This window comes from Ananas comosus, linkage group 6, assembly GCF_001540865.1.
Source record: "Ananas comosus cultivar F153 linkage group 6, ASM154086v1, whole genome shotgun sequence".
NCBI lineage: Eukaryota > Viridiplantae > Streptophyta > Magnoliopsida > Poales > Bromeliaceae > Ananas > Ananas comosus.
In genome coordinates, this window is record NC_033626.1 from 6890633 (window position 1) to 6901605 (window position 10973).

The 10973-nt window shown below is 39.8% G+C and overlaps 1 protein-coding gene across 2 annotated transcripts in view; it reads left to right on the forward strand.

Annotated features, from left to right (window-relative positions):
- The window catches only part of LOC109711993, a 15607-nt gene continuing 5059 nt past the window's right edge, over positions 426–10973 (forward strand). For both annotated transcript variants that reach the window (XM_020235393.1, XM_020235394.1), the window contains exon 1: positions 426–1091. In XM_020235393.1, the coding sequence (XP_020090982.1) occupies positions 645–1091 (447 nt within the window). In that variant the 5' untranslated portion in view covers positions 426–644. The remainder of the gene's footprint in view (positions 1092–10973) is intronic.

Sequence of the window (10973 nt, forward strand, 5' to 3'; positions counted from 1 at the left end):
TAGTAATGTATGTACGTTTTTACCGTAACAGAAGGCAACTTTGCTAGCACGCAAAAGCTACAAACACAATTGCAGCGAATCCGCTGTCAATAGCTTTCGACAGCGACACGTCCATCGGGCTTCTCCGCTGCCGGCGCGGGGGCCCCATCAGTCGCGCTCCCCACTCACAATGCCACGTGGCGGCGGCACGGGAACATCGCACCACACTCCACGACAGACGTGGAAGGGATACGGTACACCACGAAAAGTGTTACGCGGGTCTGGTCCAATGAACCGGACCGGCAAAACAGTTATAGCAACTGTAGTAGATGGGTCCGTTTCGAACCGGTCCGGTTCACGAGTCACGTGGTAAACAAGGTCCAATCAATAATGTGCCCGCTAATGGCCCCCAAGCGTCTCAGCGTCTGTAAGAGGACCGGATCAAAATTCAATGCTTTCGCAGCGAGCACAACCCCACGATCGCCATTAATGGAGCTCACAATCCCCACGCCGATACACCCACGAGCTCCCGCGGATACGAAGCATCATAACACCATTAATTCCCCTACCACACTCCATGATCCATAGTCTCATTAATTTCAATCAAACATACATACCGGTTGTTGTCGGCGCGGGAGGATATATATATATATATATATATATATATGATGATGATGATGATGATGCTCCATCGCCAGCTCTCGGCGCCGCACCCGATGACGCTCGCGGGCGCGCGGGGCCGCTGCGAGCTCAACGACGAGCTCCGCGTCAAGGCGACCGAGCTCGAGAGGCGGTTCGCCGATTACAAGCTCCGGATCGGAGCCGATGGGACCGGGCCAGCGCCGCGGAGGGGCGAGATCAGAGGAGGCACGTGCGCCGATGCTGATGGCACGTGCGGTGGGGAGGAGAGGAGGAGGAGGAGGAGGAGGAGGAGGAGAGGGGAGCTCTACGGAGCGTACATGGAGAGGAGGGACGCGAGGTTGCGGGAAGGGTGGAGGACGAGAATGGAGGAGAAGGAGGCGCAGATGAAGGCAATGTGGGAGAGCTTGGAGCGGAGCAGGGCGGAGATGGCGGCGCGGTTCGGACGATCCAGGAGCCATAACGTCGAAAAGGTAACACACTGTTTTTTTCCTTTTTCTTCTGTTAAAACTGATAGGTTTGATGATTGTTTCTATCTTCCATTAAGATGATTGTTTGTGTCTCAGAGACCTAGTTTGGTAATGTCCTAGTTAATACACGCCTCTCTGGTAACGATTGTAAGCACAATTTTAAAGCATCATAGAAAAAAAAAAATGATTATACGCGATTTTAGATTTTTGAGTTTTTATAATATAAAAATAATGCTTTTAGATTTTTAAATCTTTTATAATATAAAAATAGTACTTTTTGCTACCATATAATTAAACTATTCCTGCCTGCACTCTAAGACTTCAATATAAGAGTTATTTTGATTAAAATATATGAAAGTTATTTGAGCTATGACATATTTTAATATGACTATCTAATCTTTAAAAATTTTAATTTATTTAATTTGAATTATTTTATAACTCTTCGGCTTCTGAATTTGGATACATCGTTCATATAATTATGTTCTTATTAAAACATGCAGCACATCCACATTTTATATATAATCGAACAATGACTGTATATTGCTCGAATTAAATAAATTAAAAAAAATTAATACTAAAACAAAATTCTTTTTAAGTTGTACAGCTGAATAGATCAAAATGGATTATACTTTGGGTAATTAAGTTTTCTATTTTTTTTCTCTTTTTGAATGTAAGACACAAGGTGATATCTTCCATAATTTACTTAATGAGATAAAAATGATACACAATTTTTAATTTTAAGTGGTATCTCAGTATCCGATTTGATGCAAGCATACTAAGAAATTCAGCAGTCTAGTGAAACTAGTCTAACATAAACAATAAAATGAAAAAATGAAAAAAAAAAGCACAAACTAATATTACTTAAATAAAAGATGCCCAATTTGCATAATAAATCTACTAATTTTGTGATTTTGCAAAAATTGGTCACTATGTTGGGTTTTACATATTCGAGTCGGATTTTCAACAAACTAATCAAAATATCTTTATTTCTCTCTCTCTCTCTCTCTCTCTCTCTCTCTCTCTCTCTCTCTCTCTCTTCTTCGTTCTTTTTTTTTTTTCTCTTTGACCATCATCGTCTCCTCCACCGCCTCTGCCGTCCTCGATGACGGAAACAATGACGGCGCCACCTCCTCTTCCTCTATCTCCTCCTCCGCTGGTCCCGGCGGCTCTCGGCGACGGTAACGAGGGTGACGCTGCCTCCTCTTCCTCTGCCTCTGCCTCTGCTTCTGCTTCCTTCGGCGTCGGAGAAGGAAAAGGAGAAGCCGAAGCAGGCCAGAGTAAGAGCGGAGCTGACGGAGACGATGAGATTATTGCCCAGGAAGTGCTCACCGTCTATGAGGGTGAGAAAAAAAGACGCGCCCATCTCTAAAAAGTCAACGAAGGTGCAGTGAGTGGAAAAAAAACAAGAATAAAAAGTTAAAAAAAAAGAAAGAAGTTTTTTTCTCTTTGAAATACCATTATATATCGTTGCTGCTACCGAAAAGACTAAGAATCAGAAAAAAAAAAAAAAAAAGTAAGAAAAAGATAAAGGTTGGACTATTAAAATAAAATTGCAATGTTTTGCAAAAAAATTATACTATTTAATATGAACGCTGCATTCTTTGAAATACAAGTTATACTCTTTGAAATAAAAATTGCACTATTTCGATAAAAATTGCACTGTTTTAGAGAAAATGACACTCTACCTTCCATGGCGACCATCCTCACCAACGCAATCCTCTTGACCCCACGTGCGGTATTAGAGCGCCAAAATACGGAAACGGCCTACCTCTCCAGCGCGAGGCTCGCGCTATTCCCATGTGGCGATAAAGCAGAGGGGGTCGGAGAAGTCAAACGCCTAGTCGGCACCGTAGCCAGCCACCTTGACTCCCTTAGTATGGCAGCGGAAACGGTGGAGGCAGCAGAGATGATGCGTTGGCGGCGATGACGGAGGAGGAGCCCATGTAGAGCGAGAGTGCTGCGAGGCGGAGGCGGCGGCGGCGGCGGCGGCGGCGGCGACGGCAGTGGAGCAGGAGACGTGATTGATAGAGACGAGCAGGGTGGAGGGGGAGAAAGGAGGGGTAGGAGCGGGTCAAGGGAAGAGGACTCAGATTTGGGCACCTTGTGGGCATACTTGATGATCTTGTTGAACATGGTGCCGGCTCTGGTGTCGGTGGCGGCGGCGGTGGTGGTGGCGCCACCGTGTGGGAGTAGAGAAAGCCTCACGTGCGGGGAGTAGGTTGTCTCCTTAGTTAGTTAATTCGCGATTAAAACGCGAATGATACGCGAATTTTAAAAATTACGTATTAAACGGTCGGTTCTGTATTTTTCCGAAAAGTTCGAAAAAAAACGCGATTTCTTCCTAAAAAAAACTTGTTCGCGAATTATTCGTGATTCGCGAATGATTCGACCAAAAAAACGGTGCTCTCGATCACGGATTCGCGGCCGAGGGTCGTGTCGTCGCCGTGCTCGTGGTTGCCGCCGCGCTCGTCGTCGCTGATTCGCGGCCGAGGGTCGCGTCGTCGTCGCTCTCGTTGCCGAACTCGTCCGAGTTGTCCTCCTCCTCCTCCGCCGCCCTGGCCGGCACCGGGAGCAAGAGCCGCGGCGGCGGCAGATGCCCTCTCGCGCCGTCCGCGGAAAAATGTGGAAGAGAAACAGTAAAAAAAATCGGGGCTTTTGAGTAGACTTTTGTGCGCGGTCCACGACCACGTCGTGGACCGCATGAGAGGGAGGTCCACCGTGGACCTCCCTCTCATTAATCATTATATATATACTTACTATATAAATATATATATATATATATATAATATATATATTAAATATATATAGAGCCGTCTGGGGTGCTTTCGTAAGCACGGAGCGCTCCGTGCTTCCACTTTGTTTCGATGTTGGACTTTCAATCGACGATCGGCTCCGTTAGACTTGATCTAGAGTATTTGAAGTATCTAGAAAATAAATTTTGCGATTTTTCGATATCATTTGCCTAGTGATCGAAGTGGCTAAAATCAACGGCTGAAATAAAAATCTCACAAAATATGATGATATGACATTAAAATTTTAGATTGAAGTTATTGATCTTGTTTATATGGTATAAAGAATTTTCTATCAAAATTTCACGTGATTTGGATATTTCTACACCGTTAAACTTGCAACCGGCTCACCACGGCCGTTAAAATTATTGATTTTGAGCCCTTCGATCACTAGGCAAATGATATCGAAAATATCGCAAATTTAATTTCTTGGTACTTTAAATACTCTAGATCAACTCTAACGGAGCCGATCGTCGATTCGAAAGTCCGAACATCGAAAACAAAGTGGAAGCACGGACCGCTCCGTGCTTCCGAAAGCACCCCAGCCCACCTTATTATATTATATATATATATATATATATATATATATATATAATATATTAATATATATATATAATATATACTATTATTATAACTATAGATTTTATTTATAAATATATATTCATTTATTTATTATATATAATTTTGTATTTATAAATTTATAAATATTTATTAATATTTCTAAATACATAACTCTTATGTATTATTAATATATATTTATTATAATTATGAATATATTTAATTTATATAAAAAAGCATAAAAATAATATATATAGTATATTAATTATTATATATTTATTATATAGCCGAATTTTTTATTCTGAATTTTTAATTGATAAACATATAATATCCTTATAAATTACGTATCCGAATAATTACCAAATCCGTTTTTTAACTGTATTTTTCAACGAATTTAAAAGTTAAAAGATGAATTTTATCCAAATTATACCCATACCGAATTTTTGCCGAATCCGAATTAACTAACTATGGTTGTCTCTAAGTTTTGATGCTCCGATGCGGCGGGCAGAGTGGAGAGGTTTGCGTTGGTGAGAATGGTCACCATGAAAGGTAGAGTGCAATTTTCTCTAAAACAGTATAATTTTTATCGAAAGAATACAACTTTTGTTTCAAAGAGTATAATTTTCATCTTAAAGAGTGCAACGTTCATCTTAAACTGTTACGCCCCAGATTACCACATTTTTCCGGGCACGCTAACAGACCAGCCGTATACAAAGAAATTTTTCTTGTATACGAAGCGATAGTTGCACCTGTAATCACAATAAAACTACGACAAGTAATATAGAGCTGCTAAACTGAAAAAGATATATATAAAAAAAAACCTCAAGGGGTTCCAGTACATGCAAAATGTCTACAACACAACTCGCTCCAGCAAGCACCCCGACAACATCACAATATGTACAAAAAAAGCCCAAAACTACCTTTGGAAGGTATTCCTCTAACACTGCAACAAGGCTGGAAGGGATCTCGCTCGCGACTCCCTTTCCACGGTCAGAATCAACGACAGCAACAACCGCGGACGAAGGCTCTGCAAAAGGTGTCAACAACTCGGTGTGAGAACTACTACAAAATAGAGTAGTCTTCAGTGGGTATCGTCACCGACCTCAACGGCTCAGCCACTAAGTCTACAGAAATATGAGCAAAGGATAGTAAGGAAAGCTGAAAAAACTCTACAGCTACATATCTCCATACTAACGCTAACCAACATAGGCTATCTGTAGATATGAAAGATGCCTCACTCTGACCCAATCTCACTGGGGACTGCAATATGCCCATCCCGCCTGTCAAAACGACCACGTACACCACTCCAAAAGTAGCTGGTGGAGAAAACTCTCTGGGGATTGCGATACGCCCATCCCGCATGTCTAGGCTACACCGTACACCACCTCGAGAGTAGCCGGTGGAGAAATCTCTTTAAGTATAAAGGTCCGACAGGACTGCTGCGACTCAACACAAAACACAACATCACTAAGGGTAGAGAAAGACGTCACTAACTACTACTGACCCAACCTCGCACGGGCTACCCAAACGAACCCACCCTACCTGTATCCAGCTCAAGAACCGTCCAAACAGAAACTGCGATCTCATCGCACTGAAACCTCATTCCGGAATGGCATTCGTGGACGCGACCCAACCGAGTTTACAAGTATCTCTGCAAAGTTCATTCAGGCTCTCACAGGCTGTAATCACTATAGAAGGGGTCAAACTACTCAAGTCCCCAACTCACGTGCCCCTGACACAATCTGATGCAAAAATGCAGCAGTCTGGGTCCACCGTCAATCCCGATGGCACCCGTCGGTCCGACACCGTCTAACTCTACTGTAACAACACACTCGGCTCCTCAGCGCGAGCGTAAAATCAACCTACACTTGTCTAAGTATCTACCTTGCACTAACAGCGGTGATACAGAAATCTGGGTCACTGTCAACCCCGACGGCATCCGACAGTACGAAACAGTCTACACATTACTGTAAAACAATCTTGGCATCCTAACACGAGTGTAAACTCACTCTACACTAATCTGGGTATCCCCCGCGCACAAACAACGGTGATACAAATTAATATCAGCTCTTATAGCTAAATCTGGTAATTTTAGAAAATGACAGTGTAGAATCTAATATGTTTTCTCCTAAGTCAATTCCAAGTCTAACATGAATATAATACTAGCTTAACTCCAAATTCAGGTTTTATAGCCTAATCTACAATTTCCATGAATTCGAGTACTAGCACAATAAACCGTAACCAATAAATACATATTGATGGTGATAGGACTTAGATGGAAATCCGGCGATTTTTGTAAGCTTCAACCTACCTCGAAAAGCTCGTCCAACAACGACGAGAAGTCGAAAGAAGGGAAAACATATGCTCGCCCGGTCTCGGCACAACTGCGACGGCCACGCGCTCGAACGGCCCCCCGGATCGAGTCGACAACCTCTCGGAGCTCAAGCCGTAGCCTTCACCAAGCACACAATTAAACTAGAGAGAGAGAGGGAAAACCACGCGCTCGCTCGGCCTCCCAACAATGCGTCGACAACCTCTCGAGCTCGAGCCGCGACCTCTACAACGTACGAGTCCACCGGCTAGAGAAAGAGAGGGAAATAAGAAGAATAACCGGCTCATACTCTCTCTCTGTGAATAAATAGGTTGGGAGTAACATTGGGTTGATCGACACATCAAATGACCAAAAGGCCCCTCACAAACTCAAAAATTCAGCTGGAATATCGATATCCAACTTGGTTACCGGTACTCGGCCTCTCAACCCGCAAGCTCGCACACACGGTACTGGTACTCGCCCGATGCAGTACCGGTAGCCGAGCTCGATGCCGGTACTCAACAGGTCAGTACTGATACTCAACAGGTCAGTACCGATACTCAACAGGTCAATACCGGTACTCAGCATCAAATTGGCGCAACTCGAGAGCATCAGTTCTGGAATTCCACTTGGGTACCGGTACTCCTCTCCCTTGTACTGGTACTCAACACTGAAATCTTTCACTTTACAGATTTTAATGTCAAAACTCTGCTCTAGCATCGCACTGAGTCCGTTTTGTGTCCAGTTTGCCCAAAACTACTCCGACTTGTCTCGACATTCTTCAGATGTGTCGACAAGTCTCAAATGCTGAAACACACGGCTGCAGAACACTAAGGACACTACATAAACAGTGCATGTATCTTATAAAATAGTGCAATTTTATTTTAACAGTGCAATATTTATCTTTTTCTTCAGCTTTTTCTAATTCTTAAATTTTTCGTTAGCAGCAACAATAAATAATAATTTTTCAAAGAGAAATTTATTTTTTATTTTTTATTTTTATTTTTTTGTTTTTTTTTTCTCCTCTCTGCATCTTTGCTTGCTTCTAGGAGATGAACACGTCTTTTTTCCTCATCCTCACGGGCGGCGAGCACCTCCTCGGCAACGACCTCATTGCCTCTGTACCCTCTACTGTCACCCGGGCCCGTCCGAGTTCTCCTTCTCCTTGTCCGGTGCTGGCGGAAGTGGAGGCGAAGGTGGAGACGAAGGAAGAGGAGGTGGCGTCGCCCTTGTTACCGTCGATAAGGGCCGCCGGCGTCGGTGGAGGAGATGGAGGAGAAAAAGGAGGTGACGCCGCCCTCGTTACCGTCGCTGAGAGTCACGGATGCGGTGGAGCAGGCGATGAGGGTTGGAGAGGAAAAAAAAGGGTAAACTTTAGATACCACCCCTGTAGTTTCGTACTTTCTCACTTTAGTACCTTGTGGTTTAAAGTGTATCAAGTTAGTGTCCATTTTTTTTATTTTTATTTTTTCGTTAGTTTTTCCATTAATATTTCGTTAAATTATATGCCAAAAACTTTAGATACCCCACCTAGGTTTATCGAATATTCACTTTAGTACCCTTTAGTTTTAACTTTGTTATTGATTTAACGAAAAAATTAGTGGAATCGATAATAAAAAGATAAAAATGAAAACACATGACATTAAATTGATACACTTTAAATCATAGGGTACTAAAGTGAGAAAGTGTGAAACCGTATGGGTGGTATTTGAAGTTTTTTTTAAAAAAATAAAAGAAAAAAAGGAGAGAGAACAGAATAAGAGTATTTTTGTTAGTTTATTGAAAATCCAACCCAAATTTGCAGAATTCTGAATATTGACCTACTTTTGTAAAATTGCAAAACTAATAGATTTTTTATGCAAATTGGCTATAAAAGATAAAACAAGAAAAAAGAAAAAGGTTTATAAAGAGAACTGATTGTAGAAGTAAAGTACACACCGCCGCCTACTAAGAAAAAAAGAGAACAGTAAAACAATTTCTCCTCCACTTTCAGAGTTATCAATAAATATCGTACATTTTTTCCTAATTTTTTAAACGACTCAAGATGTTTTTCCCTAATAGTTGATAACTGAAAGAAGAAAAAATTTTAAATACCACTTCGGTCGTCTTATACTTTCTCACTTTAATATTTTATAGTTTAAAGTATATCACTTTCGTATCATGTGATTTTATTTTTTTTCTTTTTATTATTCTCTTCACTAATTTTTTTTGTTAAATCGGTGAAAAAGTTAAAAATAATAGGTACTAAAGTGAATATTCGATAAACTGTAGGTGAGATATTTGAAATTTTTTGTATATGATTTAACGAAAAGTTAATGAAGTACCGACGAAAAAAAAATAAACTACAAAATACTAAATTGATACATTTTAAATCACAGAATAATAAAATAAAAAAGTGCGAAACTAAAAAAGTGGTATTTGAAGTTTACCCTTGAAAGAAAGGTTCAAGAGAAAGTTATTATCCTCATATTTTTCTCGGATGGAACTTCAGCACACCTGGGTAACCAACGAACGGCCTAAATATAGTCCGAGTATCCTGTAGTGGCCATGTGGTAAATTATATGGCCGGAAAAAAATAATATTATTTTTAGGCTAAATTACATAAAATTTTTCAGTCAAAACTCAATTTTTCACTTTTTTCCTCTGTCATTTAGAAATCTACACTTTGTCCCCTTATAAAATAAAAAATGTTCACAGATAGTACGGTGTAAATAGGGGTGGAATTGGGCCAGGGCCTAAGCAATGCCCGGCCCGATGGGCCATATTTAGGCCGGGCTTTGGGTATTAAAAATATAATTTTGAATTTGGGCCGGGCTTAAAAATTTAGGCCCGAAAAAATTTTTGGTCTATTTGGGCATGTCCAGGCCCGGCTCGAGCCCGATCCGAAAGCCCGATATATTAATTATCAAAATAAAATATTTAATTTTATATATATATATATATATATATATATATATATATATATATATATATATATATATATNTATTTATATATATGAGGATATATTATACATTAACAATTTAGTTTCATATTAGGATATATTAAATAGTATTATTATATATAATTAATTAATTCTACATATCTATGAATAAATATATTTACATATTATTATATATAACTAATTAGTTATGTACATAATACTTACTAAATATATATTATTTTAAAATTTTCAAAGAAAATTAATTAGACATTTTATATACATAATTTAAGGATAAAATTAAAATTTAAAATACCATAATGGTGTTTAAAAAACCACATATGCCCTAATTAATTAAACGTTCTATACTTCGACCATTACATAAGAAGTTCGTATCCTACATAAGTGGATAATTATTGGTACACATTAATGGTATTATATTTGATGTTGATACAAATTTCTTTGATGTGATCAAACCCCAATAAAAATAGGTATTTTATTTTAATTTTGTACAATAAAATTATTTATGTATTATATAATAAATGCATAAAATGGGCCTCCATAAAGCCCGATGGGTATTGGGCATTGGGCTTGGGCTTGGGCTTGAGCCGGGCCTTAATTTTCAAAAAAAAAGTGAGTAAAAGTCCAACCCGAAGCCCAATATTTTCTTTTAGGCCGAGCTTGGGCATACTATTACCCGACTCAAGCCCGGCCTAGTTCCACCCCTAGGTGTAAACAGTGATGACAAAATGACCATTTTGCTCATCACCATTTTCGGCAACAGGAGAGAAAACTGATGACATTTTTTGTATAAAAAAATACATAAAAATATTTTATAAACGGAACCCTAACGGATCATTAACAGCAGGGGTGAAATGAATATTTTTCATTTTACAAGGAGACAAAGCATAGGTTTTAAATGACAATGAGGGAAAGTGAAAAATTGAATTTTGACATGAGGGTTTTCAGTAATTTAGCCTTATTTTTAATCACAGGAGGAAGCATTCTAGACATATTTTGGATGACATTATAAACGTGCAGAGTCTTGCCCAGGATGACAGAGTGATGAGTGAATGTGTGTGTGGGTCGTTGCAGGGAATATATATATATATATATATATAAAATTGAGCTTCTATGCTTTTAAAAGTGCCAAGTCATTGGTGCTTGTAGATTTTTAACCATTGAATTAAGAGATGTGCGGTTAGGATGATGTGGGCCCCTTAGGGTTGAGTGGGCGGTTGGTTGAATAGTATAATCTAATGGTTGAAAATGATCCGAAAAGTAGATCTAACAGTAAAAAATTTACAAT